The 15,312-nt window shown below is 52.1% G+C and overlaps 6 protein-coding genes across 6 annotated transcripts; 3 read left to right on the forward strand and 3 right to left on the reverse strand.

The window, feature by feature from the left end:
* Positions 1 to 499: 499 nt before the first annotated feature.
* On the forward strand, positions 500 to 6,439 carry GL50803_00137726 (putative ABC transporter ABCA.1; the record flags this gene model as incomplete). Its single annotated transcript, XM_001705846.1, has 1 exon — positions 500 to 6,439. One exon carries the CDS (start codon positions 500 to 502, stop codon positions 6,437 to 6,439), a length of 5,940 nt encoding a protein of 1,979 aa, XP_001705898.1.
* A 273-nt stretch (positions 6,440 to 6,712) lies between these two features.
* On the reverse strand, positions 6,713 to 9,574 carry GL50803_0016613 (uncharacterized protein; the record flags this gene model as incomplete). The annotated part of the gene is made up of 1 exon (XM_001705843.1): positions 6,713 to 9,574. One exon carries the CDS (start codon positions 9,572 to 9,574, stop codon positions 6,713 to 6,715), a length of 2,862 nt encoding a protein of 953 aa, XP_001705895.1.
* A 154-nt stretch (positions 9,575 to 9,728) lies between these two features.
* GL50803_0016612 (Tyrosyl-tRNA synthetase) lies at positions 9,729 to 10,892 on the forward strand (the record flags this gene model as incomplete). The annotated part of the gene is made up of 1 exon (XM_001705841.1): positions 9,729 to 10,892. One exon carries the CDS (start codon positions 9,729 to 9,731, stop codon positions 10,890 to 10,892), a length of 1,164 nt encoding a protein of 387 aa, XP_001705893.1.
* Positions 10,893 to 10,979: 87 nt separating this feature from the next.
* GL50803_009062 (Long chain fatty acid CoA ligase 5) lies at positions 10,980 to 13,541 on the reverse strand (the record flags this gene model as incomplete). Its single annotated transcript, XM_001705839.1, has 1 exon — positions 10,980 to 13,541. One exon carries the CDS (start codon positions 13,539 to 13,541, stop codon positions 10,980 to 10,982), a length of 2,562 nt encoding a protein of 853 aa, XP_001705891.1.
* Positions 13,542 to 13,643: 102 nt separating this feature from the next.
* Positions 13,644 to 14,396, reverse strand: GL50803_0093721 (putative Cyclin fold protein 1; the record flags this gene model as incomplete). The annotated part of the gene is made up of 1 exon (XM_001705838.1): positions 13,644 to 14,396. The coding sequence occupies one exon, from the start codon at positions 14,394 to 14,396 to the stop codon at positions 13,644 to 13,646; it is 753 nt and encodes a 250-aa protein (XP_001705890.1).
* A 157-nt stretch (positions 14,397 to 14,553) lies between these two features.
* Positions 14,554 to 15,267, forward strand: GL50803_009060 (uncharacterized protein; the record flags this gene model as incomplete). Its single annotated transcript, XM_001705837.1, has 1 exon — positions 14,554 to 15,267. The coding sequence occupies one exon, from the start codon at positions 14,554 to 14,556 to the stop codon at positions 15,265 to 15,267; it is 714 nt and encodes a 237-aa protein (XP_001705889.1).
* Positions 15,268 to 15,312: the final 45 nt, after the last annotated feature.

Genomic DNA, 15,312 nt, shown 5'->3' on the forward strand with positions numbered 1-15,312 from the left:
AGGCTTCACAACTTAGCAATTGTGCACAGCAGCAATGCATCCCAGCTATGGATGAGAGCACTCTTCAATGTCAATACATAATTGAGAAAGCTCCTGAGAGGATGCCGGAACATAGGTCCATCACTAGAGTGCACTAGTAAGGAAAAGGATTGTCAGCTATAGTACTCTATAGCTTTGCAAGTGTTCTTCTATGAAAGCAATAGACGAGGTAGAATAAGCAATAAGTAGCTGGATATATCTCCTGGTAGCAATCACATTAGTACCTAGCAACTAATAATAAGTCCTTGTCTAACTTAGATAAATCTTGCTTTATGTACAGTTATACAAACAATCACTATCTACATTAACAAGTGGCGTGTGATCACATTGACAACATGAAGACTATATAGCGGCAATAGACCATTACACGCAGTACTATTGCTTAGCTATTACGCCTACCAGTTCTTTGGATTGTCAATCCAGCCTTCAAATAGTTTCAAAATCTGTTATTTCAAAAATAATGTACCCAGTGCTCCGGCTGTATCTCAAGACGGCCAGAGCCCACCTTTGTCTCTACATCTGCATGATTGTCATGCCGGTCGTTGTGATGGCCGCTGTCGCGCTCTTCTTCTCGTTCGAGGATAGACTGCAAAGCCCTAGCAGCGGCCTAGGCGAAGGGACTCTCCCGCGCCTCCCGTTGTGCAGGGACCTGCCTGGTTGCACGAGCCAGACCGTGTACCTTGCATTCTCCCCCGACACGATCGAAGCGCGCCGGGTCGTTGACAGACTCGCCCAACAGAACGGATTAGAGTCGGAGCGGATTGTTGCCGTAAAAGACCGCGCAACGATGCAGAGGCTTGTGGCCGGGAAGAATCTCGGCCCGAGCTTTGTCGATGACGTGATTGCGGCCAACCTGGGAGAGACGGTGCGGGGGCACCTCCTAGGCGCCGATGGCTCCCTTGCTTCAATCCTCACCCCGCGGGAGGTCCTTGCAGACAGGGGCGTCGTTGCAGAGATGCTTGACACAGCGTATGGGCTTAATGACAGAACCCTGGATGCGTTCGATGACGAGTGGGCCGCGAGCATGGGACCGGCCGACAGCGTCTTCCTCGCGCTCGACCTAAACATCTCAAACCGGGAAGCGTCAGACATCCCGCAGGCCGTCCAGTACTCGCTCTGGTACAGCCAGGAGATGATGACCTGGTACGCTGTCAAACACCCTAGTCCACGGACAAGGTCCTCAACGCCTAACTCGTACGCCATGTCGTATGTGTGGAGCCCGGTGTCCTTCAGCATTTTCGAGGCGATTCACAACGCCCTGACGGAAACCTTTATTGGCAAAACCATTTCGTACAGCCTGGGAGAGTATCCGTTGCAAGGCTCGACGACCACCCTTGCTGGGATGCAGGCGTACATGATTCTCCAGCTTTCTATCTTCCTCGAGTGCATCCTGACCCTCATCTTCGCAGCGCACTTTCGCGGGCCCTTTCAGACCACGCTCCGCCGATTGGGTGTCTCGGAGTTCTGCATGTACGGGTTCACGTTTGGCACACTTTTGATCGCCAACCTCTTGGCATACGGACTTCTCTTTGGTGCTGGCTCGCTCTTCAAGTTGTTTCCCTTCTCGAGCTACACTCCTTCTCTTAACGCCCTTGTCAGCATCACCTTCGCCCTCATCACCACCGCCTCCGTGCTGCTCCTGCACATGCTCTTCTACAACACGTCGGTGGCAATTGCCTTTGGGACGGTGGCCCTGATTCTGCTCGTGGCGTTCCCCTTCCTGATCCTCCTCGAGCAACCAGACTACCCCACGATCTGGACACAACTTGCTATTCCAACCTGGCTGACAAAGGTCTTCTACGTCCTGTTTCCTCCCCTGGGGCTCGTTGCCATCTGCGACATGATGATAACGTTGAGACCGGAGCGTATGCTGACTCTTCTTGTTGGACAGAGCGCCAGCACGTACGGCCTTGAGCTCCTGTTTAATGACATAGATGGATATCATTCAAAGCACTTTTCGTGTCTAGGTACAATATTTATTGGTGTATCTGAGTGTACTTTTCAGCTTCCTTACCTTGGATCTCTTGTCGTCACGTCCCTGGTTCAGAGCACCCTAGCTCTTCCGCTGTTAACTCTGGTTCTCCTCTTCTGCAAGCATGAGCCAGGCTCACAAGGACTTCCCCTCAGCTTCCTCTGCAGCCGCAAGTTCTACCGTACAAGGCGCCCCAAGGACAACCCGGAGTTCCCCTTTCTGTCTGTCTCAGGGCTTCGGAAGACATACCGTAAGGCAAAGAGATGCACGGTCGTCAAGGAGGAGGCGCTGTGCGGGCTGGACTTGCACCTTGAGCAGGGAGAGGTCACGGGCCTCGTCGCGACAAGCGGCGGGGGAAAGTCCACAGCCCTGGGGATCATGGCTGGCGAACTGGCGCCCTCCGGCGGGCAGTGCGCAGGGCTCGGGCACGATCTCCTCTGTCCGTACACCGCACGGTCCCTGCGGGGGTTCATCTCGCTCTGTCCCCAGGAATGGAACAACATCTGGATCAACCTCACTGTCAGGGAGAACGTTCTTCTGTGCGCAGAGATCCGGGCCAGGGTCACGGGCCGCCTCGGCGAGCTCCAGCACAGAAGCGAGTCTCTCGACGGATACGTCGACGAACTCCTGAAGCGCCTCGGGTTGCACGACCACGCGCACAAGCAGGCGTCTGCCCTGTCTGGGGGGATGCTTCGTCGCCTGGCCCTTGCAAACGCAACGGCGGGAGGTCCGCGGCTGATACTTCTCGACGAGATTACGGTGGGCGTGGACCCGATCCTGAAGCGCCAGATCTGGGCGTACGTTCGCGCACTGGTCACAGAAGGCGCCGCAGCAGTCCTGTCCTCCCACGACGCCAACGAGATAGCAGAGCTAGCCACTCGCGTTGTCGTGCTCAAGGCCGGTCGGACGCAGGCCGATGCCCCTGTCGTGCAACTCCTTGAGGAGCATGGAGACTACGTGGTCTCAGTGACGTCGGAAAGCCGCGACGCCATTTCACGAGTAGCGCTGCTGCTCTCGACGGAGCTAGGGACTCTGCTCGGAGTTGGCGCTAAAGAGCTAGGTGTTACAATGGACCCACGGCGTGCCAGCATATCCATCCCTGCAGCACTAGTCCCAGATGCACATGCTCTGGCGGGTCTGATACAGCACTGCCGCGCCTTCGAGAAACGAGAGGGCGTCCAGGTTGCCGTCTCACGGGCCCGGCTGGAGGATGTCTTCGAGCACCTGCTGGATGGCGAAGACGACGCGCAGCCGGAGCCTCTGCGCTCAGTAACTCTGGACGAGGACAGAAAGCCCTCCGTGACGCGCCACCTGCTGCTCCTCTTCCTCTCCCTGGACCTTCAAGAGCACTGCAGAAGCTTTGTTTCCATACTTGCTGCACTGACCGCCCTGTTTGTGCTAATTTGGATGGGGGTCCATTATACTCTTACTAGCGTCAAAAGTGCTATTGAGTTGGTAGAGGCAGCGCAACTTAGCGAGTGGTCTCTGTCGTGCCTTGCTGACTGCATCAACACCAATCCCGATGCAGACCCCTTGCTGACAGACGCCAATGTCACAACTGAAAACGTAAGCGAGTTTTTGAAGGCCAACCCAGGAGTCGATGCCCTTCAGGTCATGGAGCGCTGCCTGGTGAAGCGTCCTCGGCGACTCTTCGAGCCAATGCTTCAGTATCCAAATGGATTCTCCGCCTGTCTTAGCTACATGAATCGCTTGGGCCTCGACACATATCGCTACGATTACTTGACCGTTGGAGATCGTCAGACAGGATCCCTGGGAACCAACGAGACACAGTTCAGTTGGTACTACATTGGCGTAGTAGGTGACGCCTCGAAGGTCGAGACCTCAGACAGCGTATCATTGAGCCTGTCTCTGGACGACCCTCTTATAGCAAGCTCTCCAACGGGAGGGCTTGACTATTATGTCGCAAACGAGCCCCAGCAGATCTCTTTCTCTCCCCAGAACTTTGGGGATGTGTGGAGGAGGGGCGTGGAGGCAGGCCTCAGACACCCCTTGGACTCCGATGACCTGTTCTCGCTTGTGGCCCCCCGCATGACTGTACCTCAGTATCTTCGCAGTGACACATCTCCGCCCCCGAAGGATACAGAGAATCGCACACTTCTGCTTGAGGAGACAATTCTTCGCCAACCCACGGCAAGTGACTTCTTCGAGGGGATTACGTCCACAATTGGCAGTACATTTACCAAGCCAGACTGCTTCGATTCACAGCCGGCTGTACAAGCACGTGTGGTTCGCAGGGTGTTCAGAAGCATCCCTGCGGTTATCTTTCAACCAGGCCAGCACGAGGCAGGCAGTGCGTTGCTTCTTAAGATGTATGCTATGCTTCCTCCTCTCGGGCCACAACGCAAGGCCTATCGTGATTGGGTCATTACCTTTACTCCATCGAAAGAGCGGGCCGATACGCCAGCATATACTTCGAAATATTTCATCCCTACTTTGTTTCAATATCTGTACAAATATCCTAACAATGCCATTGATATCACGAAAACCGATCGTGTCAGATTCACATTCACGACGATTGGGGCGGATGCGATGGCCAAGATGACCGGCGCTCTCTTCCGTCAGCACCTCGTAGAGTCTCTTCGGGACACGCTCGGCGTAGAGGAGGCGTGGCGCCAAGGGACAGAATTCACCTATGACGGGTCCGTGATGAGTATCCCTAGGCGGTATCTGAACAGAGATCTCATATTCGAAACTCCGGGGGCAGCCCTGCAATCGATGGAGATAATGAGTGACTACTACTTAGTGTTCCTCTTATTGCTAGGAAGCGTTATCGTAGCCGGTCGCGCTGCCCGGGAATTTCAGCAGCGCACCGTGACCCTTCTTCACCTCCACGGGGCCTCTGAAATGCGCGTTGTCATGGTTCTTATCCTGTACTTCAGCATCTGGACCATCATCCCCACAATACTGATTGCAGCGGCCTTGACAGCACTCTTTAAGGACGCCTTCTTCATCCACGGTCCTGCAGTGGCCGCTGTCGCATATACCTGCCTGGGAATGATAGCTCTTTCCAGCGTGTTCAATGCAGTCCTAGTGGCCGTGCTCCTTCGCTCTCAGCAGAACGCCATGCTGACCGTGGTTCTCCAGATCCTCGTCGCTGTCTTTGTCTCCGGCTCTCTCAGGGCCGAGGGAGCAGTGGCCGCCGTCCTGGGCCTTCTGGCTCCCGGCGCGGGGTACATGCCCGTGCTGCGAAACGCCATAGGACTTAGCCGCATTAGCTGGGGGTCTCTTGCCCTCTCGTTTCTGATATCGCTGCTAGAGGTGCTTGCCTCGCTTGGCGTGCTGCTGCTCAGGAAGATTCGGGTCCGCCAGAGGATCAAAGACAGGACCCCTGACGGATCAGATTCAGAGGAGTCTGGACTGCTGAGCGGGCTATCAGAAACAACTTCCATGACCAGCCTCAATTTGGAGAGGAAGGATGCACCTCCCGGACACCCTGACAACCACCTCAGCGTGCAGGGGATCTCGCACAGCTATCGCAAGGGCGTCCACGCGCTCGACAACGCCTCGTTTTCGGTGCCGGCGGGGAGCATCTTCGCCCTGCTCGGCGCCAACGGGGCCGGGAAGTCCACGATGATGCACGCCCTGACCGGAGTCCTGAGGCCGACTGCTGGAAGCGCTCTCTGCGTGCGTAACGAGGCCGACAGCAGATGGGTTGACCTCTTCCGGCGGGTCCACCACAGCCGGTACATCACAGTTGTTCCCCAGCACGACCTTTACTGGCCGCAGCTCACGGTCCGCGACCACGTGAAGATCATCCGAGGGCTCACGCCCAGGGCACTTCGGCCAAACATCAAGTCGACGGACCACGTGCTCCGCCTGGTGGGGCTGGCCGAGCACGCCAACAAGAGGGCCGGTGCGCTCTCGGGCGGGATGCGGCGGCGCCTCACGCTCGCGATGGTCCTAGTTTCGTCTCCCTCGCTCATCTGCCTCGACGAGGCGACGACGAGCTTCTCGGGGCGCCTGAGGAAGCGGGTCTGGGACGCCATTCTTGCCAGCAAGGGCGTCAACAAGACGCTCATCGTCACGAGCCACGACATGGCCGAGGTGGAGGCCCTGGCAGACACATGCTGCGTCCTCCGGAAGGGCCGGGTCATCGCCAGCGGGTCTGTCGACGATCTCTCTGCACAGAGCCGCGTGGCCTACACGCTCACCGTCGCGTGCGGATCATTAGAGGCGTTCGACGCCTACCTTGCTGGCCCCCACAAGTGCGCCTGTGAACTCTCTGGTGGGCTGCTTGCAAACGCCGAAGTCAACAGCGTTGCACGGCTAGTCAAGTACAGGATCCCTCAAGGTGTGGACCTCGAGACGGCCATCTCCTCTCTGTCCTCGGCCGGGTGCCTAACGCACGCCTGGGCGCTGACGCATGCACGCCTGGAGGAGGCGTTCGTTGATCTAACAGGGTGCTAAGTTGCAGAAGGCAACCAGGTCACCTCTACGAAGCTTGTGATTCTAGTGAAGCGAATAAGCCCGCCTCTAATCATCTTCCCAACCGCAATTCTGTCTCAATGGCTGCAGGCACCGGAACACGGCCCATTGTGTTGCTGCTCACACGCGGCCCAGTCTCTGGGCAAGGGATGCCTCTATCTGGTGCAGTGATCCTGCAGTATTTACTGTGGTAGAACAGAGTTGTCACGTCTGATCCAGCGACCAGCAGGCTAAGGCGCTGACAAGGCGTGCTATTCAGTGCCTGCCCTCGGATCGGGCAGGGCGTTTGGTTGAGACAACGCGGACGACGGGTTGCGCGCCCTCTTGCAGAGGCTTAAGTTCCAGATTAGCCAGGGGATAAAGGGTGTTGAGCCCACCGTAGTCAATTGCGTCTCCAAGGGCTGCCGCTTGCCGTGCACGAGTTTTGTTTGCAATGGCGATGCTGTGTCTTAGGGTGGCAACGGCAATGTCGTCGTTCTTTTCAACGTAGTTGGAGTAGTAGCCTACCTCTGAATCATTTAACAGATAGCAGCCACACGCCACATAGATCCGCTTGACTAGCATATCTGTGCTTCTGGCTGCCCGGGATCTGAAGACATTCGCTGTGGAGCGTTGCACAAACAGAAGTTCACGAGAAAACCGCTGGAGGATACTATCTAGGGTGTCGCACACCTCCACGCTGAGGCGCATGTTGCCCTCTTGCAGCGGGAAGAGGGTGTATATCTCAGGCTTGTACAATGATGTGCGAGCCGAGAAACCGCTGGCGGACTCGCTGGTGAGCGAGCTCAGTGTCTTTGAAAGCAGAGCAGCTAACCCTTGGACTGAACCGAGGGTAAGGGGAGGACATTGTAAATACAGGTGATTGCTTGTCTTCGCAATGGTGTCTCCGCTTCCTTTACGGTCGGTCCCGAACAGGCGGGTCAGCTCCTGCATATGTTTCAAGTCATATAGTTGATGGATGTATTCGCACAGCAGAGGAGTGAAGTCAAGATTGAGTACAGGTGGGTGATCGGTGCAAGGGATAAAGCAAGTTCCTTGGTTGAACAGCGCGCGGAGAAAGGTTAGGATGGTGTCATTGGCTACTCCATTGATGGTGCAAAACTTTATTGCTAGATCTGTAACATGAATGGCAAAGACAGTAAACGCACGAATAGGGACACAATCGTACACTATGTCCTTGGCGTCTGTGTCACTTTTCTGATTGGTATTGCCAGTGCCATCGTCTTTATCCTTAACTTGCGTGCCAGATGTATTTATAACATTATAATAATGGTACAGAACCGCGCTATTAAGCAAAGAGTCACAGCATCCAAACACAACTGCTGCGGTGTTAAATTTAGTGCTGTTGCTTTCCACACGTTCAGCTATCAAAGAGTGCTTGATATAGGCCCCACACGCAAGAAAATTAAGAGATGTAAACGCATATGCATACAAGCATCTAAGTAAGAAAGTGTAGAGGGGGGTCTTGACTCGATTTGACTCGGCCAGAAAGTCAAGGATCAATACAATAAGATTCGAAATAGTGTTATTCTGCATACATGGGTGTGGCGAGTAAAACTCCTCTGGTATAGAGTCTGTCAATGGTATACCTTGACATCTCTGTAGAGTAGATAGAGTCCATGTCGGCTTTTTAACATAACATCCAGATCGCCTATAGACGTTATCAAAGTCCTTTTGGGCCGATTCTTGGTGCTCATAGGTATCTGAGTCGTCTGAATCATGGTCCATATGGCCTGCATCTACGCCTTGTTCTGTAGAGAGAGTAGGAAGCAGACCAGGGAAGTCAAAGACACCGTACGGTGTTGGCTCACCTTGCTGTGATTTAAGAGAAATGACCTGCTGAGCCTTTGGAATAAGAGCACAAACAGCTTCACCCAGATGCCTCCGCAGTCTGTGCCACAGGTTAGCGGGTCGGCCTCCAACAAGCCCTTGCAATGCTCCTAGCTCTGCCTCGTCCCAGTGGTCTGAGCTAACTAAGTTAACAAGTTCAGTGAAACATTGCCCTTCTGTGTCGTTGTTATCGTATGCCAAAGATTCATGTCCTAATCTGAGCAATCCTAGGATATAGGATAAAAGAGAAAAGTAGGTTATGCCTGATGGCTGGTACTGAATCACTGTCTCAAGGCAAAACAAAACTCGTCTTGCCGCCTCTAATTCGCTGATTATAGCTTGATTGACCAAAAGGGCAGATACCTTCATTTCAAAGTCAACCACCTCGTTCCAGAGAAGATTTGCAAGAAGCTGCTTCTGCTTATCAGACGTAGTATGAACATAATTCATGCCTGGGATGCTATTATTCGGCCATCTACCCGGTGCTTTGGAGCTAAAAGAACTTCCATGGGCTAGCTGCTGAATATTACTGGGAACGCCCATGGCGTTACACATAGTTACATGACGTTTTAGCAAGAATTTAACGATCAGGCTGTAATTCTTGACGATTGTACAAAAACGTGTAAGCTGGTTCAAAGTGGGTATAAAGTCTAGGGGCTGTCCCTGTGCATCGATCGTGGGAAGGGAAGAGTCATCTGCGTATAGCCTTAACCCCTCCTCAGGTTGAGAGCTGTCGATATTTGCAATGCGACAGTAATTTGTTAGCTGGCTATAAAGCCTGAGGTCCGGTAGCGCAATGGTAGCCAGGGGGATGGTACTCAAAAACTCCATTATCAGAAGAGAAAGGTCTATTTCTTTGTTAGTGTATGTCACGTTGCACAACACTTTCCATGCTATGTTTCCTAGAGGATCATACGGAGCAAATAGCACGGCCAGCGCAGCTAGAGACATGACCTGCGGAATTCCTGTCCGACTTGTATCGGTTGCATTTATCTTAGAGAAGGAATGCCGAATAAGAGGGGCAAAAACAATTGCTGTGGGTGCTATCTGGATCACTTTGCAGAGCTCAGCATACAGCAGAGGATCTTTCTTAGCGAGGAGAGTCTCAATGAAGATGGCCCCCATTTCGGGATCAGTAGGGAAGATGGAAAGATAGGTGCGTATCAAGCCACAGTGTTGGTTTGTGCTCATTAGTTTTTCAAGACTTCCTGATCGGAGAGGCTCCCAGGAAGATAGAGAGTCTGGGTTCTGAGTAACATTCGAAAGAAACTCCGTCAGAGAGGCCATTTTTTACAGTGCCCTTAGTAATGAAAAAGCCACCTGGATCTGACGTGAAGGAAGTGATACTGCTATTAGGTCTTCTAGTTGAGGCGCAAAAGGGTCGGTATGCTTGTGTGCATGGACTGTATTATCCTTGCCGTGAATTAAGCTTCAAATAAAAATGACGACTCTTGCTACACTCCCGCCTCTCACCCCTGCGCAGAAACAGCATCTCCTGGAGAAGCTTGCTGAAGATATCATGTGCCCAGAGGAGCTTCACGCCCTCTTACATGCTGATGGAAACAAGCGCTTGACATGTTATGACGGTTTTGAACCCAGTGGAAGGATACATATTGCGCAAGGAATTGCAAAGGCCATTAATGTTAACAGGTTATTGAGGTCAGGTATTGACTGCGTCTTTTATGTGGCAGATTGGTTTGCTGCTTTAAATAATAAATGCGACGCAGAGCTCTCAAAGATCCAAATTTTAGGGCGCTACTTTGTGGAGGTTTGGAAAGCGTGCGGGATGCTGGGTGTCTCTAAACCGGTTGTGTTTAGTACGGGCCAAAAAGCGTCTGTCAGGTTTGTGTGGGCAAGTGAGTTCATCAGGCAGAACTCTTCCTCGTACTGGATGCGCGTAATGAATATTGCACGTAGCTTTACGGTGCCTCGTATGCAGCGATGCTCAACTATAATGGGCCGAACAGAGGGTGATGATCAGCCAATTTCTCAAATACTATATCCCTCAATGCAATGTGCGGATATCTTTGAGCTAAAGCTGGATCTGGTTGAGATGGGACTTGATCAGCGTAAGGTAAATGCCTTAGCCCGGGATTACTGCGATAAATCTGTAGAGCTAAGGCACCATAAGCCTGTTATTCTCATGCACCACATGCTGCTTGGCCTTGTGGGTGACGGTAAAATGAGCAAGTCTGTTCCTGACTCTGCTATTTATATGGACGATTCCTTCGAAGAAATTCAGCGAAAGATCATGAACGCTTCTTGTCCAGAACCAGGAGCCGAGAGCGGCAATCCTATTCTTGAGTACTACAAGTACATTGTGTTTGGCGCAATAGAGCAGGAGATGATATCAACAGAGTGTTTAGGATCAGTTGTTGTCCTACCATACGACCGGGACGGTAGTGCCGCTGACTGCAGTCAATTCGCTAATTATGAGGAGCTGGAGACGGCATATGTGGAGGGAAGAATTGCACCACATGTTCTTAAGTCCTCGTTGGTTCACTATATAGACAGTCTTATCGCCCCCGTCCGTGCCCATTTCAAGTCGACCCCAGAGCTTTCTCGCTTACTCTCTGATGTGCACAACATACGATCTGTCCGCTAAGCGTCCACTTACCCTGCGGGCGTGTGCTTAGAGCGGTCACCGAGACTAAAGCAAACATAGATTCACACACAACTAGAAAAGTGAACTCTACTTACTAGATGGTCTAGAAAATCCAGAAAAGCCGGAGAAGCCACTGCTAGCAGTGTCAGACATGGGTCCAGAGACTAAGCTGTCGAGATAGAGCTCGACAGCCCCTTGCGGAGTGACATTCTGAAGTCCGGCATGATTGATGCGACGATAGATATCAGTTAGAGTCGTTTCGTGGCGCTTGAGGACGTTGATCTTCTTGACCTTCATGGCAGGGGTCAGGCATCCGTTCTCTGGAGTCCACGGATCTCCCTCAACAACCAACGCCTTAGGGATCTCAAAAGATCTCAAAGAATTTTCCTTGCAGGTTTTCTGGATGGCCTGAAGGACCTGCATGAACAAGTCCTTCAACCTGGGATACGCACTCGGGTCTTGAAGGGTTATCTCAAGCTTTCCCTCTACATCTTTTGGTATTGCGTGGCCAAGCTCTTTTTGACACATGTCAACATTGAGAACGACCACACAGAGCACGCAGCTCTCGAAACGTGAGCCATGCATGATGCACTGCTCAACGTATTTGCAGCGGCTGATAGCGTTCTCGATTGTGGTGGCGGAGATGTACTCCCCTTGAGCAAGCTTAAAGATTCCACGCTTACGGTCAATCAGACGCAGTTCTCCAAGAGACCTATCGTATTCCCCTATGTCTCCCGTCATGAACCAGCCGTCCTCGGTGAGCGTCTCCTTGGTCTTGGCGTCGTCGTTGTAGTAGCCACTGAAGACCGAGGGCCCCTTGATCCAGACCTCTCCGCGCGGGTTTGGCTTGTCCGTCACGAGATAGTCCATGTCAGGGACAGAGGTAAGGCGTATCTTAGTGGAACTATCCAGGGTCACACCGACAGTTCCCCAGTGTAACGTAGACGTTGGCTGCACCACACCATGTGCCGCTGTCTCAGACATTCCCCAGCCTTCAAAGACCTCCATGTCACATGCGATGCGTAGGAACTCGCCAACTTTCTGTGAAAGAGGAGCAGACCCTGTCACGCAAAGAGAGCAGCGGCCCCCCAAAAGAGCTTTCGTAGAAGAGAATATCTTATTAGTAAGCCCAGGCCACGGCCTCCCAGCAAGAAGAGCCTTACGGCGAGAGCCATAGGCTGCAAAGAAAACAAAGCGCTTGAAACTCGAGAGGGCGCTGACCTTGGCCATGATTCCATCAAATAGCTTGTTCAGAACGCGAGGCACAGCAACGAAGAAGGTGGGGCAAAGCATTTGGACGTCTTCAACCAGCATTTTGATATCTCCTTGCCAAAATCCCATACAGGCACCGGAGTGGATGGACACAAAATTGATTACACGCATAAATATATGAGCATTTGGAAGAAAGGAGAGAGTGTAATGCTGTTGGCCTTGAAGCGGAAGAAGGCGTGAGCACTGCATGGAGATAGCGGTGTGCATCACATTCCCGTGGCTTAGCTTTACGCCCTTTGGATTCCCAGTTGTTCCAGACGTATATATAAGAGTCATCAAGTCGTCACGCTGCGAGACCTCCAGGTCCAGTGAGGGGAAGCTAGTGATTGGGAAGTCATCTGAATACAGGTAGGAGTATCCAGCAAGACCGGTGGCCGAGCTCTGTGCATACTTTGAAAACATAGCCTTGTATCTATCAGTCTCCCTCCCGAGGGTAGTAACCTGGTGGTAGGTCCCCGAGACAAGCTTCATGAGTTGTTGCACGGTTTCAGGCTGCCCATATTTCCCTTTGTCCATAGTGAACAATTGGTGTCCCAAATGAGGAATGTCCTTCTTGTCCGGTAGGTAGAAATGTGCCCCATGGCTACCGCTAGCAGTGTCACAAGCCGTACTGATAATGCGCGAATAGCGAGACTTTGTGCCCTCCACGGCATTCTGCTCTTCTGGTGTACGTCGTCGAGGATTGTGGCATCCATATTTACGGTCTCCCTCGTCGAATTCCTCCATGCGGCGCGGAACAGTAGAGGTGTGCGTTGGCATAGCGAGGCTTACTGTTTTACCGTCCGGACACGAGAATGAGTTAGCAAACTGGGAATAGTAGTCCGACACAAGCGCCCTATCATCCAAACGGTCATCGAAGATAATGACCGCCTTAACCGAAGGACACCTTGAAGCAGCGTCAGCCCACTTTGGAAGCCTATCTGGGGCTACAAAGAGAATGGAAATCTGAGAGTCATTTGCCACCAGTATAACTTCCTCTGTGCTCTGCGTATCATAAATCGGGACAAGTACTGCGCCTAGCGCAATGCACGCAAGATCCAGCACAACCCACTCTACACGGTTAGTGGATATAACACCAACCTTACTTCCTTTGGTAATGCCCAGAGCCTGAAGACCAAGGGCCAACTCGACGGTCATCTTGTACACCTGGGCGTATGAGTACCACTCAAAGTCACCACGTGACCCCTTGTAAGGTGGGTCGAACTTAGAGCTCTTCAGAACAGGAGGGGCCGTCATGGGCCGAAGAAACTCACGAGTCCCAAGAAAACGCAAACCAGGAGTGACTAGGGTCGTCTTCTGCATAATCCGCAGACCTGTGCAGGCATCGCCAGAGACGTCAAGCCCGGGAGCGTCAAAGGGGCAGATGAAATCCGACATGCCTCAATTAATTTTTGGCACTTAACATAAGTTTATACCTTTACTTATTAATTTCTGACTTCTAGATCTCGGGGTTTCGAGTTCACATTCCCATGGTTACGCTTAGCTGCGGACTGGGAGCCTCTCTCTTACGACGGGCCCTTCTAACTGCGTCGATGAGACGGATGCAGACCGGGTATTAGCCCCCGTTTTAGTGTTTGTGAGCCCTGTGAAGACATACTTCATCCCCCACTTGGTCCCGTCGACACCCTTTGGTACCGCAGGCATCTGAACAATCTCCATACTCTCCGTAAGAGTCAGGTGTATCCATATTCCTTTTAACTGATAGTAGTACTCCTTGTAATCATCTGCCGTGAGGAAGTATGCGTACTCGAGGTCACGGCTTATGAGGCGCTCCATCAGGTTGAGGTCGCGGAGAGAAAAGTCGCTGGCACACAGGGCAAAGGATCTAGAGCTACAGGATATGTCGTCCCATACCTTGCTTGCTATCATGATGCAGGTGAATACAAGCCTTTCCCAGGTCTCGCTAGAAATAGTGACCCTGCAGGGATTCAGGTTGATGAACATGTCAAGATATATGACAGAGGCTACAAGGCACTCTGGCTCTACCTGGGCCTTTCGGAAAAGTCGATAGATGAAGGTGTACACCTCTTCGAATTTTGGGAGTCTGTTGTAGTACAAGAAATTTGAGGTCTTGAAGATGCTGTATGGAGCAGTATCAACTTTGTATGGGAAAGGCATGGCATGGGTGGCAAGAATCATTCCGTAGACAGCCGCTGAAACGCCCTTGACTGTCATATTCAGCTTTAAACTAGATCCTTGAGCGCCACCATGTGACGCTGCAGCAACGTTCATGATTATATTTTCACCTGGTAGCGTTCTACGAGCGTAGTAAACAGTACTGAGGCAAAGGTGATAAACAACCTCTACGTTAGTAAACGGAATAAGAGGCGGGTAGCGGTGCCTGCACGCGGCGGAGAGGGCGGCCGCACAATGCTAAAGAAAAAATTGCATGGCCCGGGTGAAACAAGACTACGTGGTTGTCGATCCCAAGGGGAAGCACACAACGCTTACAATTGAGAATGTGGGGCTAATACCAATCATGGCTCGGGTGCGGTCTGTGAATGTCACCGCATACTCAATTAACCCGACCTATTACCTGATCCATCCCAACGGATCACAGGACGTCAACATAGAGATTCATATACCACGCCATATTGATCCCCTACACGACGCGTTCAAGGTTGCCACATTGACGCTGCCTCAGAAGTTTCTAGAGAGAGTTAAAACAGAGGTAGAGACCAGAAAAAGCCCCAGCGACACCGTGTGCAGGACCCTTTGGGAAGAAGTTGTTGCAACATACAATCCTATTACAAAGGATATCATCGTTCCTACACGGAGCGTAGGGGTATTAGGGACGTATCAAGCAAAGCTGGCGCAGGACACAGATGACCTAAATATCCTCAAGGAGGAAATAGAGCGTCTGATAGCCATGCGGAAAAAGAACGAGAAGCTGCTGCAAGACATGGAGACAAAGGGAATCGTCATCCAATCAAGGAAAAACAATCTCACGGAGAGACTAAAATATCTGCAGGCTCAGCTGGATTCTCTAGGTGTTTCGCGCGTAATGGGACAGATGAACAAGTCCAAGCGTATACTGGCCCACTACTTATTTATAATTTTCTTACTCCTGGCGTCTACCCTTGGGGGGTACGCCCTCTTGTAAACACGTTGCTTCATATGTTTGCTGCAGTGCATGTACTAATCTGCA

Source organism: Giardia intestinalis, chromosome 2 (genome assembly GCF_000002435.2).
Source record: "Giardia intestinalis strain WB C6 chromosome 2, whole genome shotgun sequence".
NCBI classification, from domain to species: Eukaryota; Fornicata; order Diplomonadida; family Hexamitidae; genus Giardia; species Giardia duodenalis.